Source organism: Biomphalaria glabrata, chromosome 15 (assembly GCF_947242115.1).
Source record: "Biomphalaria glabrata chromosome 15, xgBioGlab47.1, whole genome shotgun sequence".
Taxonomy (NCBI): Eukaryota; Metazoa; Mollusca; class Gastropoda; family Planorbidae; genus Biomphalaria; species Biomphalaria glabrata.
The window spans coordinates 28,643,311-28,662,973 of record NC_074725.1 but is presented as its reverse complement, the minus strand read 5'-3'; the positions used below and the strand labels follow the sequence as shown (position 1 = coordinate 28,662,973).

The window sequence follows — 19,663 nt, the reverse complement described above, 5'->3', positions numbered from 1 at the left end:
CTTATCGTAAATATGGCGGAAACTGGAGAATCACTTCTGCTAAGGCTAGAGTATGAAAAATCACGGCCCAGATAACTTTTGGTGCACTTCATCCAACGCGAGGCTCGTTTGATCTCGTGACCGGCTCGTGTGTTATCACTCGTATCAGGGTATCAATAAGGTGTGGGTTAGGCCTGGAGAGCTTCTAGCGCTGTAGCTATTTATAGCATTTTCATTTTAAGCAGACGAGTATTTGCAGAACGAGAACAATTCAAATTTCACTTTTGGACATTTGGACATGCGCAGTTGGGATTTTAAAGGATCTAATTACTCGATAAAGCTAACATAAGGAGCATAGGCATTGAAGTACTTGACCCTATAAGGAAAAAAGAGGAACCGAGAGGAACAAAGAGGAACCTAGATGAGACAGGGCAGGAACCGAGACGAATCAAGCGAAGTCAAGTGAGCAATCAGGAGGAACCGATAGATGAACCAGGAAGAACAATCTGGTTTCAAGAACTTAACCAGGAGGAACCATATGGAGCCATGAGATGAGCCAGGAGAAACGATCTGGAGCCATGACATGATCCAATAGGAGCCATATGTTGACAAGATATGACCCAATAGGAGCCATATGTTGACAAGACATATCCCTATAGGAGCCATATGTTGACAATACATATCCCTATAGGAGCCATATGTTGACAAGATTTGAACAGGGAGAAACTATATGGAGTCAAGAGATGAACCAGGAATAACCATATGTTTTGTTTGACTTGTTTCGGGTGTTTCTTCAGATTTGAAGATAATTACATTCTAGCCCTAAACCTCCCTCAGGACGACGGGGGATGGTAGCGGGCAGGGTTTGAACCCGGGGCCATCGAGTTCACCAAACGATAGTTAAAAGCGCCTATCACAAGACCAGGCAGCCATATGGAGCCAAGATATAAACCCCAAACATTTAACGATATCTTTTATTAATTACCAGTCGATTATTGACTAATTGGTTACATTTTTAATATTGTTTCGTGTAGTGTCTTTGCCAATGAATAATTGTGCAAAATTTCAACTTGATCCGAGAATGAGTGTGGGAGAAATGACGTGCTCCAGCATTTTAGCAGAGACGGACAGACAGACAGACAGACAGAGTGAGTTGGTGTAAGCCTTGTAAAAAAAAAGAAAGAATTATCTTCTCTTGTCAAATGTCCAACGCATCATATCTCATAGTATGTCCAAATTATCCCAACATTAATCATGATTTATAGTTTCTGTAGAGCTCCTACTGTTAGCCATCTTGAAATCTTTCTTCCAAACCCAGAGCTTCGCTTTTCAACATAGCAACACAAGAAAACAATCTTTGTATTTGACATTTTCAACACACACACAGGCACACACACACAGGCACACACACACACACAGGCACACACACAACTTAACTGCAAGACTAAAGTCCGTAGTTGAATGCATTATGTTTTCAAACAGTATATTTTGTCTGACTCATAAAAGGGGGGAGGGAGGCGGTGGAGGTAAGTCTGTAGAGGAAGAGTTGCCCTAGGGGGAGGGAAGAAGGGAGGGGGGCGTCTAAAAGGTCTTGACGACGTCTAATCTAACAGGATAATTACTTGCAGGTATAGTGCGTGAAGGAATTTCATCTACTAACAAAGAAGTTAAAAGAAAAAAGAATGCGTCTGTCAAACTCTTAGATTCTGATCTCCGCCTCGTTTCAGAGTTATTGAAGTCACTCTCAGACACCTTCCTGGGTTGTCCTTCTTGGTTTTTTTTATGTCTGGAGTGAGAGGCCTTGTCAATGTCTGGTTTGGTTCCTTACCACCTAGCTAAATACACCTACCAACTAACAATACTTTGCCTTTACAGATCTCTCTCTCTCTCTCTTTCTCTCTCTCTCTCTGTACATATATATATATATATATATATATATATATATATATATATATATATATATATATATATATATATATATATATATATATATATATGTCAAACAAAGTAAAGTTCCCCTTTCAGACCTGGAGATCTATGAGGCAGATGATGTAAAGGTCATCTGTTTCTATGGCCACGGTTAACGAGAGTGTCATGTGGCCAGCACAACGACCAACCGTCTTTACCCTTCCCCAACTAATGTCAGGACCCATTAGAGGTGAATGGACTCAGCTCTCAGCCCAAAGTTCCCGAAATTAAAATTTCCAGTCTTCACTAGGATACGAACCCGGGATCACCGGTTCAGAATTCAAGCGCTTTACCACTCAGTCACAGCGTCTCCATATATATAAACTGAATGTTTTACGAAGCATCAAATACAAATGTATTCACTAAACACCTTTAATCAGTGGCGTCGCTATGGTTTGTGTCACCAGGTGCGGCTATCTAACGGTGCCTCCACAATTCCAATCAGCGAAATTTTTTTTTGTTCCCCGGGACAAAATGTAATTAGGGTTTACCCAAAAGTTTAGCCTAAACCAGATCGAGGCTTGCGGTACTAACACAGAGGCTAAATGTCAATATCCGGAAAGTTTTAAACATTGACCCACGAACTTTAAGTTACAGGCTCATACTTACAGTCACAATATTGAACCCTATAAGATCCCACCTGTCCGTTAAAGGATGTCTGCTATCAATTCTATAATGACAGCTTTAGCCGGAAGCTCTTCCAAATGCAATCATTTTCTTTTCCCTCCGGTCAATTCAAAAAGTTGGATTACGTCTGCTGAAAGTATGCAACGTGCACAGAATGGTGACCTAATTTTACTGTTTGTAATTTGGTAAACAGGTATAAGCATAATTCTCCTTTTGAGACTTAGCTGTTCATAAGATTATTAACATATTTCTAAGTCAATGACTATCGAAGTGCTATGTAGCCAGGGCAATGATAATTGGCGTTGCTGGGGTGCAACTCACATTCGGGTGATCCAAAAACGCAAACAAATTGACAGAAATTAGATAACCTGACCAGGTTGTTAGTATTTAAAAAAACAAAACAATATCTCTTTTTGGGGAAGTATAGATCGTTTGATTTTAGATGGTGAGACACGTTGATTAGCCTCATAGGGTGACGAGAACCCTGGTGACGCCTCTAACAATGACTAGCCGACTTAACTTTCTCCAGATTAGTGACCAACTCAATCAAAATTTGACGAAAATGGAAATCGGGAATAAAAAGCCTCCATAAGGACTCAAACCCGCGATCTTCAGAATGACTCAACCACTCGACTATCATTATAAGATCTAGAATGTGAAAAAAAAATGAATGAAAGGTGAGAAGCTGGAGAAATATTTATTTTCGTTCCAGAATTTCCTTGGGCGTAAATTTTTATTCTTATCGCACCATGAAACAGTTACAGAAATATTTAGATCTAAATCAGTCGCGATGTACTTTTGTAGTGGCACATGCAATAGCAATAGTCTATCCATCTGGTCAAATCTTTGTACACGTTATTTCTCCACACTTAATCTCGGATCAAGTTGAAATTTGCACAATAATTTCTTTTACCTGACAATTAAAAAAAATGTTTTAACCAACTTGTTAATTAACTATTGGTAATTAATTATCTTTTTTGGTAACTCGAACAAAGGAAAGAAATTGCACTTGACTCAGATGGTTGTTTAAGCTGAATTGGTCCCCTTGGTAGGTCGCCGCTTTAAAGTAAGTTTGAAACAAACAATAGATAACTATACCATGTTCTATTTTCATACACACCTCACTAGCAGAGTGGTTAGAGGCTTGAGTCATGAGTTCTGATTTAAGTCGTTCCCATTTTTTTCCTCATCTCTCCCATGTGGACAATAATGGTCCAGTTAAGTGATCACAGCGTATTAAGAAAGCTAAAAGCATGAAATGAAATTGGTCTGAAACTATTTGATTAGAAACCCGTGGATCCAGTACTTCATTAATGAAAAGAATATTTGAAATTTAACTCTTTTTTTTTCATGCGTCAGAAAATTGCTGCTTTTTTTTTCTACTTAAATATGAGCAACACTGTAGGTAGCTTTACAACCGACTCATTTTCTTGTCTCTTTTTGGTAAATATTCCTATCGATCCTCACAGCTTTAGGCGTAGTTTAAGAATATTTTATTCGCGGCTCAAACCACGAATGCCGTCATCTTTGTTTATAAAGCCGTTTATATGTTGTTGTTTTTTTTAAACAGCCACACTTCCTTGATGACACAAATATGTTGGCAAAAGTACAGATCCGTTCAATTTTCCTGGTAGATTCTACATTCAGAGTCCCATTTTATAAACGCACAAAAGTTAAAGGCCATGGTACCAATCCATCCGAGAAAATTTGAGGGCGCTAACGTTGGTAAAGATATATTTTTCAACCTTAAAAAAAAAAAAAAAAGAGGGGCGCCGGGGGGGGGGATTTTTTACACTTTGTGCCGACGTTATGGCGGGCCGGTTGGAACCACGTCACGGGCCGGATCTGGCCCGCGGGCCGTATTTTGGGCATCACTGGTCCATATCTTTAACAAACGTAATTACATGACTGGCCCAAACTAATTGATACAATTACACTTCGCATAAGCATAATTTATTTTTCTTCTGTGTTACTTTTTCTGTCAGATTCGTAACAACGGTTACACCAAATGCTTTATTATAACGGTCGATGGAACCCATATTGTAACGGCCCACACCACGTGACCAAGAGGGGTTAAATCGGATGTACTTTTGGCAGACGAGTTATGGCGTCACACGAGTTACTTTCTCTTTTGGCCTCTGTGTAACATGCCTATTCAATCGAGCATAGCGCAGGTTGACTTTTGTTTGGAATAAGCTTCAGTCTACGGATGGCCAATAGAGCGAATCAAACATGGCACTTGAGTTGACAACAATACGAAACAACCCAACGGTCAGAGCGGTCACTCCTGCCACACGCTTGAAAGTCGAGGTCACGTTGAAATAGTCTTGGGCTAAAGGTGTTGCGCAGTCGCTCCCGGCGACCTCGTGCATCAGTACTTCTATGATGTGTCGTGGCCTTTTTATGGTATCGTCATACGAATACGGTCGTCGTGCGGGCCACATGACACCTTCGTTAACCGTGGGTTACAGAAACAGATGCCCTTAACATCATCTGCCCTATAGATCGCCAGGTCTGAAAGGTGAATATTTTTAAATCGATCTCCAGCTTTCTCTCCTAATCGACGATACCATCGTTGATTTTGACCACATGAAATTAAATTAATGTTTAATTTGTTTTAAACTTGACTTTGAACTATATACAAAGAGCTTGCATTTCCCTTTTTATTCTACACCAAATACAACATTTTCTGATATCAAACAACAAAGCTATTGAAGCCCAATCAAGACAGGGTAGTGAAATAGTAATGCCCAAAATAAAGAATTCCTTTAAAATGTGGAATAATAATTACGGAGAGAAAGAGTTCAGTTTTATTTCAGTTTCGTCGTTATTTCCATTTTTTATATTCGTGATGCAATGACCACTCTCAAATTAGCTTACCTGACTCCCCGCGGAACAAGGAGCCGAAACAGTGCTGCGCCATCGGACTCCGTTCTGGGCGATTCCCCTCAGTTGGGCCCATGTCTATCCAGCCGTTTTGAATCTTCATCTCCCAATCTCCATGTTTGCTTCGGTCTGCCAGCCTTTCTCTTCTGTTGCAGGTTTCGGTCTAGAGCATGTTTAGCAATGTTTTCTGATGTTTTCCGCATTGTGCCCAATCCAGGGGCGTAGCCTTAAATTTTCCGTCGTTTATGGGCTCGGTGAGCTTGGCCTCTTTGGGGGCCCCTGCATTTTTAGTATTATTTAATTTTTAATGTATAAAACACTCGATAGGGGGGCTCCCCTCATGTGGGGACCCGTGGGGATTTTCATATTCTCCCCCCCCCTCCTCCCCCCCCCCACCCTAGCTACGCCAGTGGCCCAATCTAGCCCCATTTATGGCTTACATTGAGACAAGAATACGCTTGCAAGGCTCCCGAGTTTATAAAATTTATGTTTATTTTTCTAAATACGGATACTGGTTACAGTTTGAATAATAAAAGTTCTGTTTTTATTTCATTTTGACTCGTACTCTAGTTATGGTTAGGATTCCTTGCATAATCTTTTCGCTTTTTTTTTTTTTACATTATTATTATATTCGTTTCTATGTTAAATTTATGCTAAACAAACCCCCCCCCTTTTTTTTTGTTTACTTTTATTTTCGTTTCTGTTGAAATCAATTAAGTCTACAGCATTTCCTGTTTATTATGCAAAGAACTAGACCTAGAGCAAATGTTTACTAGTTTACGGATGAGAATTTTTTTATGTGTGTAATCTATTTGTGTTATAGTGTGTAAAAATAAAACTCACTTATGGCTACAGTGATGGCGCGCAGTTCGTAGTGTGCACCCATCCAAATCACACCCATGAGCAGAAGTGAAGGGGGGCATAATCCCGGAGTACCCGGCTTAATCGTCTTCTCTATTCTTTAGTTCATTCGCGCCTTATGGTGGAAAGGCCGTCTATACCTTGGTTCTCGGGTGCGGATTAACCTCCCTTGACAAGGCTAATGCTAATGTTGTTACATGGTGGTGGCGGAAGCGATTCAACCATTGGCTGGATTTGTAGCAGACGTGTCCACCCTTTGTGCAGTCTTTGGTCAAATTAGTATGGCCAGAGTTTGGTAATGTATTCAGTTCATTTATTTTTCCTGTTTTTTGTTTTCAAAGCTGTGGGTTCATTTTCAATCTATAAATAAATATAAGTTACTGTCAGGACTATCCAAAAACGATTGTTATAATTAAAAAAGCAACAATAATAATCGAGGCACTTTGTACAGCCGCCATTTCTACTGCACTAAACAAATGGATGAATGAATCATTCATTTCCTCTCGAAACAGACACACTATTTTTACCTGACATTGTTGATATTCTTCTTTTATTATTTTCTTATCTTATACAGTAAAGGCGTTACTTCAAAAAAGAAAATGATTACGTCGTACGCGTCATGCATTCAGTCATACATATTAACCAATGACTTAAATTCTGCCAAGTCGCTGGTTTTCCTGGCTAGCTCAGGCAACTCATTCCATGCTCTAATAGCACTAGGGAAGAAGGAGCATTTGTACAAATTTGTCCTAGCATATGGGACGAGGAATGTGCCTTTATCTTTGTGTCTTTTTGAGTATTTTATTACATTTTGTTTTTGTATTTGAAGATTATGGTTCAGTGTTTTATGTATAATTGCTACTTTAGTTGTAAGTCTTCTGTCCTGAAGGCTTTCTAAATTTAATGATTTTACTAAAGGTGTTACTCTAGTCAAATGTGAATATTCGTTTGTTATGAATCTCACTGCTCTATTTTGTGTTTGTTCCAGTTTCTTAATGTTTTCTTGAGTTGAGGGGTCCCAAACAGAGGATGCATATTCTATTATTGGCCTAACCAAGGTTAAATAACATTTTAGTTTTATGTTCTTATTTGATTTATAAAAATTTCTTTTAATAAACCTTAATGCTTTGTTTGATTTTTTGATAGCTTCATCAATATGTGGATTCCATGACAGTTTTTCATTTATTCATGTCAACTTTCTGATGGTTATCTTAAAACGTTCAATAGAGAGAATAAGAAGGAAAGAGAGAGAGAGAGAGAGAGAAAGAAAGAGAGAGAGAGAGTGTAATGAGATGCTGAGAGATGAAGGGACAGAAAGAAAGAGCAGGTGAGAAAGAGAGAGAAACAGAGGAATCGGTGGGACGCGGGGGGTTGGCTGAAAATATTTGCTGAACTAACTGTGACTTATCGAAGGTCTACAAGGACCAATGTCCTACTTTACAAGTGCAAATATGTCCTACTTTCATTCTTCCAAACTCCCATGTAAACAAACAACATAGAGTTAGACATACAAGCGTGTTCTAATCCAGGATCAGTGCTACTGTTGGGGCAGGATGTACAGATTCACAATCTATCATCCTAATGATTGTTGTTTAATTATCTCTATTCATAATATAATTTTTTTTAACAATTCTCTCTATGGGCAGAATTTTAACGATGACCTAGTTCAATACACTCATCACGTCTCATGTCTGGGCTATTGGTCTAAAATGCCCACAGATTGCGACGTCACAGAGTCAGTGTTAAGGCCTTCTTTAACGATTGGCCTCGGCTCAACTGAGAGTGAGGCCCAAACCTTCGGGCCATGCCCTGAAAAATACCGCTCACCGTAAATTTTGCGGTGAAAACGCTTAGCGCAGGGGCTCTATGGAGGAGGATATCTGGATTGATCAGACCCTTAGGTACAAGGGCATTTCTTTGTTGCGGATGCACTGGTGACAAAACGTGGCCACCTCTTGCACTCACAGATAGCCAGTGGAATGTACGCAGGACAGCAGCAGCAGAATCAAGACTTGTTTTGCTGAGAGCTCTCCATTCAGCGCTATTCTAAATGCATGCAGACAAAGGATGAACAATTTAAATTATTGATGGAATAGGAACCCAAACCAGTCAGTACACACATCAGGCATAATACACGGAACACGGGGAAAAAAAGGGGGAGAGAAAGGATGATGTGTTTCAAGGTTTCGTATGTTCACTGAAGCTTGTCGCAGACGACATCACTCATGGTCATACTTTGGTGGCCGCTGTGGGAGGAAAACAAGAAAATAAAATACTTAAAAACAACAACAACAACTTAACAATCTTTATTCATATCTTTAAAAAAAAAAATCCGAAACTTAAAAAGACAAAATGCAAGGGTGACCCAATCACTTTATAACACGCGCCGCGTCAAGCGGGTTTATATATCACTGAAAGTTTGTTGTAAGAGATTTCTGCACTTAAAATTTAACAAGACAAACATATAAAATACTTAAAAAAAAAAAAAAAAAAAAAAGCTAAGCTTAGTAAATATTAAGTGTCATTGTATCAATTAGTCTGGATCAATCATGCAATAAATTTGTTATAGATCTATAAGAACAATAAACAAATTGTGCGATTGCTACCAGTTACAAACTGTTTTTGTTTGACTTTGACTTTGATTTCATGCTGTTAGCTATCTCAAAGCGCTATGGTCCAATCTGGATCAGTTGAAAAGGGGGGGGGGGGGGGTGTCCGTGTGACTTTTCAAAAGCATGAACAAAAAAATAGTTCGACTTAAATTCGAATTCGATAGTTCAAGCCTCCTTGATTAAAGGTGGACTCACTGACCTAGTCAAGTGCTTATGAAACTAGAAGATTTTAGAGTTATCAATTGCGCGGGAAAGAGTCTACTCTCTAATCTAAATTGTGAGCAGGTAACCATGGATACGAAAAATCTCTTCTTTGAGCCACGATACTCTCCAACCCTTCCGCATCAAAGCACTCCAAAAAAAGCGTGATGTATATAAATAGTACCACGATCAGATGTCACCCTGTCCTGCCTATCCTCGTAATGATCCTATTTGCACGATACTACACCTAGCCAGTATTGGGTGTAACTTGGAGTTTTCCTTTTTAAAGGAACATTTTACTTTAACTGTCCTGCCTATCCTCGTAATGATCCTATTTGCACGATACTACACCTAGCCAGTATTGGGTGTAACTTGGAGTTTTCCTTTTTAAAGGAACATTTTACTTTAAAGAAATAAATAGTGACTTTGATTGTATAAACTTTTGTATTGGCGTATTTGTTTTCCTGCAGTATCTATAAAACGAACATTATTGGCTTGAATGAATTTTCCACTTTTTTTTTTCCTTGTCAAAAGCTACAAGTCTTTTTAGGGTATGACTTGGTGTGGTCGCTGTATAAAGAAACGTAGCCTTTTATTCTGTGGATGTAAAGGCGGACTTTTTGTTTAAATTTGTAGGTTGTGAAATAGAGGCGTTGGGTTAGACTGTGCACACGGTTGAGCCCTAATAGAACAAAAGCCTTACCGAGGGCGTCGCCTATGCGTAATGTAGAACTATGAAAGGGTTGGGTTTTTTTTGGGTGTAAATTCGAAAGGTGATTTTTAGTACGTGTTGTATTTGTTGACGGTCGTTGACTTGTAGCACCGTACTGGTGGTAGAAAAGTAAACCGATGTAGGCGTAATATATTTTAACTTAAAGAACTTGAAACAACTTTGAATAACTTCTTTGACAACAATATTAAATATAACTTTTATTACACTATAGACACATTTTAACTTGAGAGGAAATAAATGTTGTACACTTTAGTAATAATATAAAATAGTATTTTTAACAAAATCTAACTCACTACAAAAACACGTCTTTTCAGTCCGGCATTCTGGAGTCGACTGGCCTACATAAAACAGCTTACGACAGTGCCGCTTATCTTGCATCATTGATTCATTCTACTGCATAGCCACCAACCAATCGCTAACCGTCACCATAGAAACACACGCACACACACTTCATAACAGTAAGAAAATGAGATTTCCCTATTATTATTATTGATATTGCAATATTTTCCCAGTATTACATCATACTAGTTTATGTTATGAGTCCCATCTGTTTTTCTTCCAGCAGCCAAATCTTCTCCCCTGTTTAGCTTCGTGGTAGGTACATTCAAGGTTTTGTTGGACAGTCTCCTTACTCTCTACAGTACAAACACCGACTTTCACTGACTGCGGTGGTTGAGTAGTAAAGCGTTTGTCTTCTGAACTGATGGGTATCGGTGACATGCAGTGGCACGCAGTGACATACAGTGACACGCAGTGACATACAGTGACATACAGTGACATGCAGTGACATACAGTGACATACAGTGACTAGGGAAATAAGAATAAGACGAAAAAAGAGGAGTGTGCGCCCGTTAGATTACCTGGGGCGGGGGGCGGGGGGCTGCCACTTGTACTAATCTTCAATGCTTAGCATTTGATAATCGATTTGTGAAGTCTCTAATCTCGTGCGGAGTTTTTGATTTCCCATCGAGCGTCTCCCCAAATGGCGGATAAGGGAATGCCCTTCAGATATGTGGGTACCGGGGTGGACCAAACTCAAACCTGCTGCCTTGCAGGAAGAGGAGGATCCACAAAGTCTAGGGCACATTACCCGAAAATAAAGGAAGCTATCAAGAAAACTGAAAGGGGGCAGCTCACCAGATGGTTGTGCGCAGGGCTAACAACACTGTCCTATAAAAAATGCTGTTACGAAAACTTCTTCAGGAAAAAAAAAGGCAGATCTACAACAGCTTGGGATTAAGGCGTGGAGACGAAGGGCCCAGGAGAGATATTTTGAAGCAGCCCTGAGCCCTCCATGGGCTGTAACGCCACTGGGATGAATGGATGGAAAGTCTTCATTAAAAAGTAGGCGTTTAAAAAAAAAAAAAGATCGTTTTAATGTCCCGAACGGTGTGGCCAAAAGTCTAATCACGCTAATACCGAGACAAGCAAGACCCGTCAAGTCACGTGACACCATGTTTGTATAACTTACCATCCATTGGTTAAATAAAAGTCTAAATTTAGATCGCGCGGTGGTTTGAAAATAGAATGGATACAGTCCTATGTAGACGGCCTTGATTCTCGCAGTCCTGTAGCAATGTCAACAATGTGTATTTCGACTTGCGTCAATCTAGAGTCCAGAGAGAGTATCCACTACCACGTTCTGGAGAGCTCTACCTCTAATGACATTGCTCATTCTTTCTCCCCTTAAAGTCTCTCTCTCTCTCTCTCTCTCTCTTAATTTATTGATTGATTGATAAAGGCTGAGAGAAAGAGATAGAAAGAGAATAGATGAAAAATGGATTAAAAGATGACAAAGTAAAGATGTCTGAAAATGTTAGAGATACAGAAAGAGACAGACAGAGACAGACAGAGAGAGAGAGACAGAGATTAAAAGGACAAAGTAAACCGGTATGAACATGTTAGAAAGACAGAGAGAGAGAGAGAGAGAGAGACAGGGAGAGAAAGAGAGACAAAGACAAAGAGAGACAGATAGAGAGAGAGAGACGGAGAGTAAAGGTTTTGTGACAAAAATAAAGATTTTTATGCAAATTTACGATAACTATTTAAGCATACCGCAAATGATAATATATTAGTTAATCGGGCGTTGACTATAGCAATGTACATAGCACACGTCTATATTGGGACTATAGCGTAAAGTTTTAATTGTTTGATCTGCTCTCAAGGCATAAACCGTTCATGTTGTACTTGCTTGATCTGCCCTCAGGACATAAACCGTTACAGTTCTACTTGCTTGATCTGCCCTCAGGGCTTAACCCGTTAGAGGTCTACTTGTTTGATCTGCCCTCATGGCATAAACCGTTAAGAGTTCCACTAGTTGATCTGCCCTCAGGGCATAGCCCGTTAGAGTTCTACTTGTTTGATCTGTATTATATAAGATAAGATAAACCATTGAGTTCTAATAATTTAATCTGTCTTCTTGGCTGGCACTGATATAAGAGTACATTCCACATGTTAAAAAATATTTCTACTAAAATCATTGCCCTACGACCAAACGATGACTTTCCATGAACATTCTTGGGGACGTCATAAATGGACGCGCCTTTGCGACCTAGTGTTTATCGACCATTTATCCTGACTCCTGTCTACAGGTTAGGTAACGTCAACCGTTATCTGCAACTGCCCGGTAGTTATCTCTGCTAATGAGGTGCAGACGTATTCCGTGACTGCCAGGACTCACAGCGCCATCTGTCATTGCAACGAACCGTGACAGCGTCGGGCACCGGCAGTGATATATATCACTGAAGTCGTGGTGTCAACGCCGTATTTTGATTATTGGAAGTGAGTTGCAAAAAGAGAAGTGGGGGGGGGGGAATAGAAGAGAGGGTGTGTTATGGAACGGGATGACAGGTGAAATACGCAGTACTTACGCTTATGATATTCAAAATAGGCAAACATTTAGTTGGCGTCTGCTATTAAATAATGTCAAGATTTAGGTCCCCTTTCCTTTCTTACCTTTTATTACTTTCACGATAGGTCAAGGACGCTAAATTTGATGTTGCCAACTAGATAACAAGAAAAACATTTTTAAAAATACTTTAAAAAACACAAAACAACAAAACAAAGCTAATATTAAGTGTAATTGTATCAATTAGTTGCAATCAGTCATGTGATTAAGTTTGTAATAGACGGTTGAGCTTGTGTGCACTTGTGTGCACTTATGATCCTTTGACCAACGGGAGAGATTTAATCCAGTCGCCAGGAAAGAGATGAGACTCGTCGTCGACCTTTCTGTCCTGAGTGAGTCTGGTGTGAATGTACATTTCGGTTTTTCTATAGTTATAATGTTTTGTTTGTTGTAATGCACAAATTGTAAGACAAATTTTCTTACGGATAATAATGATTATTATTATTATGTTAGAAATGAACGAGTAGTCATTCTCTGGCGCTGCCAGGGTCGAGTTTCGTTAAAGGGAAACAAAATTCATCGTAGTTCCTTTATCAATTTCCACTGAGGAATTTCCTGGTGATGTGGCAGGTCTGCAGAAGTAGGCCTACCGCCCTCAAACAGGCAACGAGGATGTTCCTAGGAATGTTAAGGGCCTTGAAGGTATCTGCGAGGTCAGTTGTTATTATCCCCTCGGTTTAGATAACTTTTATTATTATTATTATTAACTACATTTTACAAGATGATCATTAAATCACATTTGTTACCAAGGGATACGAGTCGTGAGCCAAAGCATGTGTTCCTTCTTCAAAGCAAATACCTTACACTGCGGCCTCTTCTACGAACGGTGATTCTCCCTCCTCCCCTCCATACCGCTCAAGGCTCCTCGAGGGGACAGACGGCACCGCATCTCGGGCCCGGATATAGCCCACAGGCCTTTGTTTGGGCATCACTGATTTACTAGTTACATGATATATGTCTGTTCCCGCGTGTAGGGGATAATTAATGATATAAACATATTTATTGTTGATACCGTATACGCGTTACTCTCCCCTTCTTTTGTTTTGTCTCCCCTAGAGAGGAATGTGAAATCAATCATCATGGGTCCAACAAACGTAAATCCATATTATATGTTTGGGAGGGGGGGAGGTGGTACCATATTTTTTTGGCACTGAGGGCTTAACATGATCTTGAGCCGGCCTCTACATGCGTTAGTAATTGTCCCTTTGTCAGGGGGTTGCGTCCGATACCAGACAAGAGAAAGCCACATCTGGGCGTAGCGTTTCGAGTCCGTGATACCTTCCAGTTTTGGGCGCGGCTTCCGAGATTCTGCTTGTATTTAAGTCAAAGGCTTCTCTAGTCTCCAGGGCTGTTGAAGTAGATAGCTAGGAGATAGATCTATATACGTAGTGGTTTGCGGCGAGATCAATCAGTCTCTCAGGATCTTGCTCTCTCTCTCTCTCTCTTTACTTTCTTCTCACTCTCCACACTCTCTCTCCCCTTTCTTTCTCCGTTCTCTCTCTCCTCTTTCACTCCTCGCTCTTCTCTCTCTCTCTCTTGCCTCTCTCTGTTGCTCATTTTCTATATCCTCTCCCCTCTCCTTTTTCTCTTTTCTCCCCTTCCTCACACATGATCTCTCCCCTCTCTCTATCTCCTCACTCTTTCGCTCTTCTCTCTCTGTCTGTCTCTCTTTCGCCTCTCTCGCTCTCTCTTTCTGCACTAGCTACATGCTCGTTTTCTTCATTCCCTTCTCTCTCTCTCCCCCCTCTCTCTCTCTCTTTCTCTCTCTCTCTCTCTCTCTCTCTCTCTGGTTTCGTCCGATGGATGGACCTCATTCACCAATCGTAAACAAACCACATTTAGCCACGTGATAATATTGATTGATAAAACAACGAAAAAAAAAAACTGTCACGTGACAGCCATTGTGTATTACGTAATTTGTATAGAAGAGATAGAGAATCACGTGGCTAAATGTTGTTTGTCTACGATTGGTGAATGAGGTCCATTGATGAGCAGTAAAAAAAGAAAATTAATTTGTGAGCACTTTTTTTTTATCTGCGGAATCTTATGTCTAAGCTCTTTGGTTTACTGAAGAGCTTCATACATGGCAGAAAACCTATAAATAGAACACAAAACCTATAAATAGAACACTCTTTGGTGAAACCGGTGTGCAATAATCAAGAAAGTGTTGTTATGTTTCTAATAACTTTCTAAATACTTTCAGTTCACATTCGAGCACTACAGAATCGAATGGGTTAATCTCTTCTGTCTGCGGCTTTTATTTACTTTGGCAGCTTTGTAGTTCTAGCGTCCTTGACATTGTCCAGTTGATTGTGAAAGTTTACACTATTTTCGTTGGCAAGTGATTTTCCAATACAGCGTCCTTAACATTAAAAAAAAAAATATATTTTAAATTTCTCAAGATCCTCCACTTTTTTTTTTGCGTGTTTTTCTTTTAGGTTTCACTCATAGTCTCCATATCGCTTTATCTTCTTTTCCTCTTGTATTGTCTATCTTAGCGTAAGCCGGTTCCCCAAAACCATCATCATCATCATCTTTCCTTTGCGTTTCCTCAAGGAACATAGGGCCTCAGTAAAAACACGCCACTCTTCAGGGTCTCTTGCTATTTTTTTGATGGCTTCCCAGCTCTTTCCTGTCCTCTCATGGAACATAGGGCCTCAGTAAAAACACGCCACTCTTCAGGGTCTCTTGCTAGTTTTTTTTGATGGCTTCCCAGCTCTTTCCTGTCCGAATCAGAAACCCCATTAGTAACGAACCATGCTGGGAATTACTCCCTTAGAGCACGTGAGAGGAAGTGAGCAGTGAGTCTTAAGGTCGCCTTGTCCCCGTACAAGGACAGCCTCTGTCTCGGACATGTACCAGTTATCTCTCTCTCTCAAATCCTTGTCCCGATCTTCTTTCGTGCAGAATTCATAAAGAATGTGGTCTATTGTTTCGTCGTCTTCCGTGCAGTGGCGGCACCGTGTGTCGTAATTTTCCCTCCACCGTCCGAAATAAATACCGATTGGACAGTGTCCGACTCGGAACTGGGCTAGGACCGCCTGTTCCGCACGATTAAGTTGCCACCACGCATCTCTTATATCTGGTCTACTCATTGCCCTAAAGAGCTCACGGCCCTTGTCCGAAGAATCCCAGCCGTCGTACCAAAGAGCCAACAAACGTTTGTCGGCCAGGGATCGTACACTTTGGTATGTGTACGGTTCATCATGCACGAGTGACGTCTGGACCGCGGTTTTTGTCCTCTCGGCTTCATCTAGTACAGGGGTAGGCAAATTACGGCCCGCGGGCCACATGCGGCCCTCGATACAAAAATGTTGCCCACCCCTGATCTAGTACACTGAGTCGCCACGTTCCTTTTGGTCTTCCTCTGCGTCTTGTGTCCTTGGGGTTCCACTCTAAGGCCTGTCTAGCTCTGTTGTTGGTATTTTTTCTAAGGGTTTGACTAATCCATCTCCACTTTCTCTCTAAGATCTGTACCTCTATATTTCTCTGTCCACAGGTCTGAACGACGTGGCAACGACCCATTGGTCTAAACTGCCCTCAGGTTGTGACGTCGCAGGTCAGTGTTCAGGCCCTCTATAACGATTGGGCTCGTTGCAGCACCCCATGTATTGTTGATAATAGTAATAATACTGTATGTTCCGAAATCTGCGTTGGAATAGGCAAAATATGTAGGTCACTGGTGAGTCTTAATGTTCACGTTATTCACATGACACCTTTATTTTCCGACTCATAATCAAATCTATTTCTATTTATATTTTTAATCGAATAGTGATTGTGTGTTTGTATGTGTGTGTGAGTTTAAAGCCCATTAATGTCAGTGGCCAGATGAATAGAAGAGTCACGCTTGTTTGCAAACAACAGGGCGAAGCGATGACTGTACCGCGTGCATCATCGCAATCTTTAACCCGGCGCCCAGGGCTACACCCCGCCGTTGCTCACTCACGAATGGACGGGTCATCTCGCCTCACGTTGACCCTGTGACCTCCTCCCACGCGCTAAAGCCAGCCTGCAGAAAAACTCTGGTTCCGTTTTTTTTTTTTTTTCTCCATTCATAAATTTCATAATCTCCAACTGCTGTTCCTATTTTAACCTCCCCCCCCCCTTTTATTTTCGCAATTATTTTCATTCTCTTAAAGATCTCCCCCCCCCCCCTTTTTTTTTGTGTTAGAGTAAGGGCCAACCCATTAAACGTTGTCTAGTCGACGATCACCCGTTCTCTATTTCTCACTCACGCACATATACAGGCGAGAAAGGATGGGGGGGGGGGGTGTATCTCCTACACCAGTCCACCCGCTTCTAGGTTTGTGCGTGCCCGCGCGCGCCTCTCCCGTCCATTTCTCACAGACGATACCCATGGCACGCACTAGTGTCCTAAATCCATTCCATTCATAAAAAAAAATTTTTTTTTTTTAAAAACATTATCTCCACCCCCCCCTTCCCCCGGCCACTTGAAGTCTCGCCTTTCCCCCTGTCTCCGCGAAGCCACCAAGTGACGTCAGCGCCACCTCGCGTCTCGCCGCGCGGCCCAACAAGTTGGCGAGACGCGAGTGAGGGAATGCATGTCCCTGCCGAGCGGTATTTTTAGTGTGGGCGGGTTCAATCGTGGGGGTGATAAGCAAGAAGAAAGAAAAGAGAGAGAGAGAGATAAAGGGGGGAGATATAAAAAAAGTTTTTCAAAGATTGGTCCTGGAGGCAATATAAAATATCTCATCGTAACGAGGAGGTAATTCTTACTTCTATTGACTATTAGTTTAGTAATCTACTTAGCCGAGTTGCTCATACAACTTCTAAGCTGTGTTTACTCTTGAATGTTAAAAAACTGAAAATAGTCGTCTGCTGCTTTTTAGCGGAACAAACTTTTTTTTAGTTAGAGCTTGGCTTCGTGCAAATTAACACCGTTGCTTACAGGTGGCTGTGTGATCACATGTTTAGCGTGGTTCTGTTTCGCAAGTGATTTGATTTTTCTTTATTTTAAATTTATTCATATTTTGAAAACCATAATTATTCACTGGAAACTAAAAAAAAGATGCAGAATTCGTTGAAAGTGTTGCCAACTACGTTAGAATATCCAGATTAGATCTAGACTTTATATAACAAAAAGACTAGTTGCTTTTATTTTGTTCTATAGGGGCCTATTTGGTGCGTTATCTCGCCCTCGTGAGTTGAACTTTTTTCATGAAGTGCTCGCTCGCCATGTTCTCATGTAAAACAAGCGCTGTTTGTTCTTTATAGTGTCGCTTCCATCCAGACTCGGATGACTGCTTTAAGCATTGACCTGTGTCCATCTCAGCCAGGCCCGGAAAAGGATTCGCGCCTCACTGGCGCAGAAGAGCACTTTTTTTATCCTCGCCCGATTGATAAATTGTAGGACAGGAAGAGGAATGAACTTCTTGTGTTGTACATTTTGATTATGATGGTTGCCTAATCGAACTAAGTAGGCCTACAGGACATATAGATCTTATATCGGCCAACTCATAAACTGGTGCCTTATCGATTTCCGGAAGTGAGGTACGCTTATGTCCTTGTATAAGTGAGCGGGGGTAAAGATATTTGCTCACGTGCTGCTTGCAATACAAGTTTAGCGGACAGTGAGGGTGTGCGTGGGCGCACATGTTTACCGTGGCATTCATTCACCGGCCCATGACAAGAAAGGACTTTGATAAATAAACACCGGTTGTCCTCGCTGCCGGACTTAAGGGGTGTTTTCTTTGTTAATTGCAGGCAGAGAATCTAGAACTTAAGTTTCTGGGGTTTTTTTTTTTTGAGTGCTCAATTCTTCTGTTTGGCTTTACGGTCCGTTCAGCGTGTGAGTGATTCATTTGTTTGATTCATGAGTTCAGATGATTTACTTGTGAACAACAGTTATTCGCCTTTGATGTCGCTGGGACCAGAAGAAACAACGCCGTATTGGAATATAGGTCACAGGTAGAATGCTTCTCTTTCTATTGAAGTTTTTATGTTTTGTGTCGTGTTCCTGTTCATCATTTCACATTTTTAAAACACCATAAAAATAAGCAGACGATACGTTTTAATTTCACGTTTTCTTCTTTAACATTGAGGGTGACAATTTGAACACATTTCAAAATAAATCTGGACGGGTAACATTGTTTCGTTTTACTGACCCCTGTCTATGGTAACCACATTGTAATGGCGTCTGGCAGTGGCGTACGTGAAGAAGGGAACACTTTGCGGCCCCATAAATAGATCTAGATCTAGTGAAAATTGTAGATCAAACGGAATTTCCATTTGTTTGGACCAATAAAATTATCATTGTTCAATTCGCCTATTTTTTAATATATATTTTTTAATCAATATAGATTTAGTCCAGATCTAGACATAGATCCAGATCTTTAAATTAGCCATAGACGTAGCCTTTAGCGAGAATAAAATTGATTTCAAAATGCCACAAATACATCTAGGTCTATATTAGTTTATATATTTATGCTGCAGTGACTTGTAAAGAGATCCAGAGGCGTCTCTTGTGTCGGTGTCACCCGGTGTGGCCCGCCTCTCCACTAGAAACGCCACCCATTAGATATGATTTGGATCTTATATGTTCCCTCTTTTATCTGCTGACTCTGAAGTGCTTTTTTTTTATAGGCCTACCCTAAATAGCTCATTGTTTCTTATGCATCGCGTTTTTTAGATCTTGATCTGTGTAGTGATATCTGCAATATTATTGTAATTCAAATGTTAAATCCTTTGCATTAATTATTATAGAAGTTTTAGCTTTCATTATTATGTGTATGTATGTTTGAGCATTGTTCTTGTTGAAATATTCATTCGAATATAATAATTATAATAATAATCTATAAGGAAAATTGTATTACAGTTTGTGCATTATACAAAAAAAAAACAAAAAAACATTATAACTAATTAACTATA

The 19,663-nt window shown here is 40.4% G+C and overlaps 1 protein-coding gene across 5 annotated transcripts in view; it reads left to right on the top strand.

Moving 5' to 3' along the window:
- The window catches only part of LOC106050764 (uncharacterized), a 65,047-nt gene that overhangs the window by 18,234 nt on the left and 27,150 nt on the right, over positions 1-19,663 (top strand). The window contains exon 1 of one of the 5 annotated variants that reach the window (XM_013205793.2): positions 6,443-6,616. The exons of 2 other annotated variants lie outside the window; for them this stretch is intronic. In XM_013205793.2, the coding sequence (XP_013061247.1) occupies positions 6,519-6,616 (98 nt within the window). In that variant the 5' untranslated portion in view covers positions 6,443-6,518. 2 more of the 5 variants (XM_056012534.1, XM_013205794.2) reach the window with 2 other exon arrangements.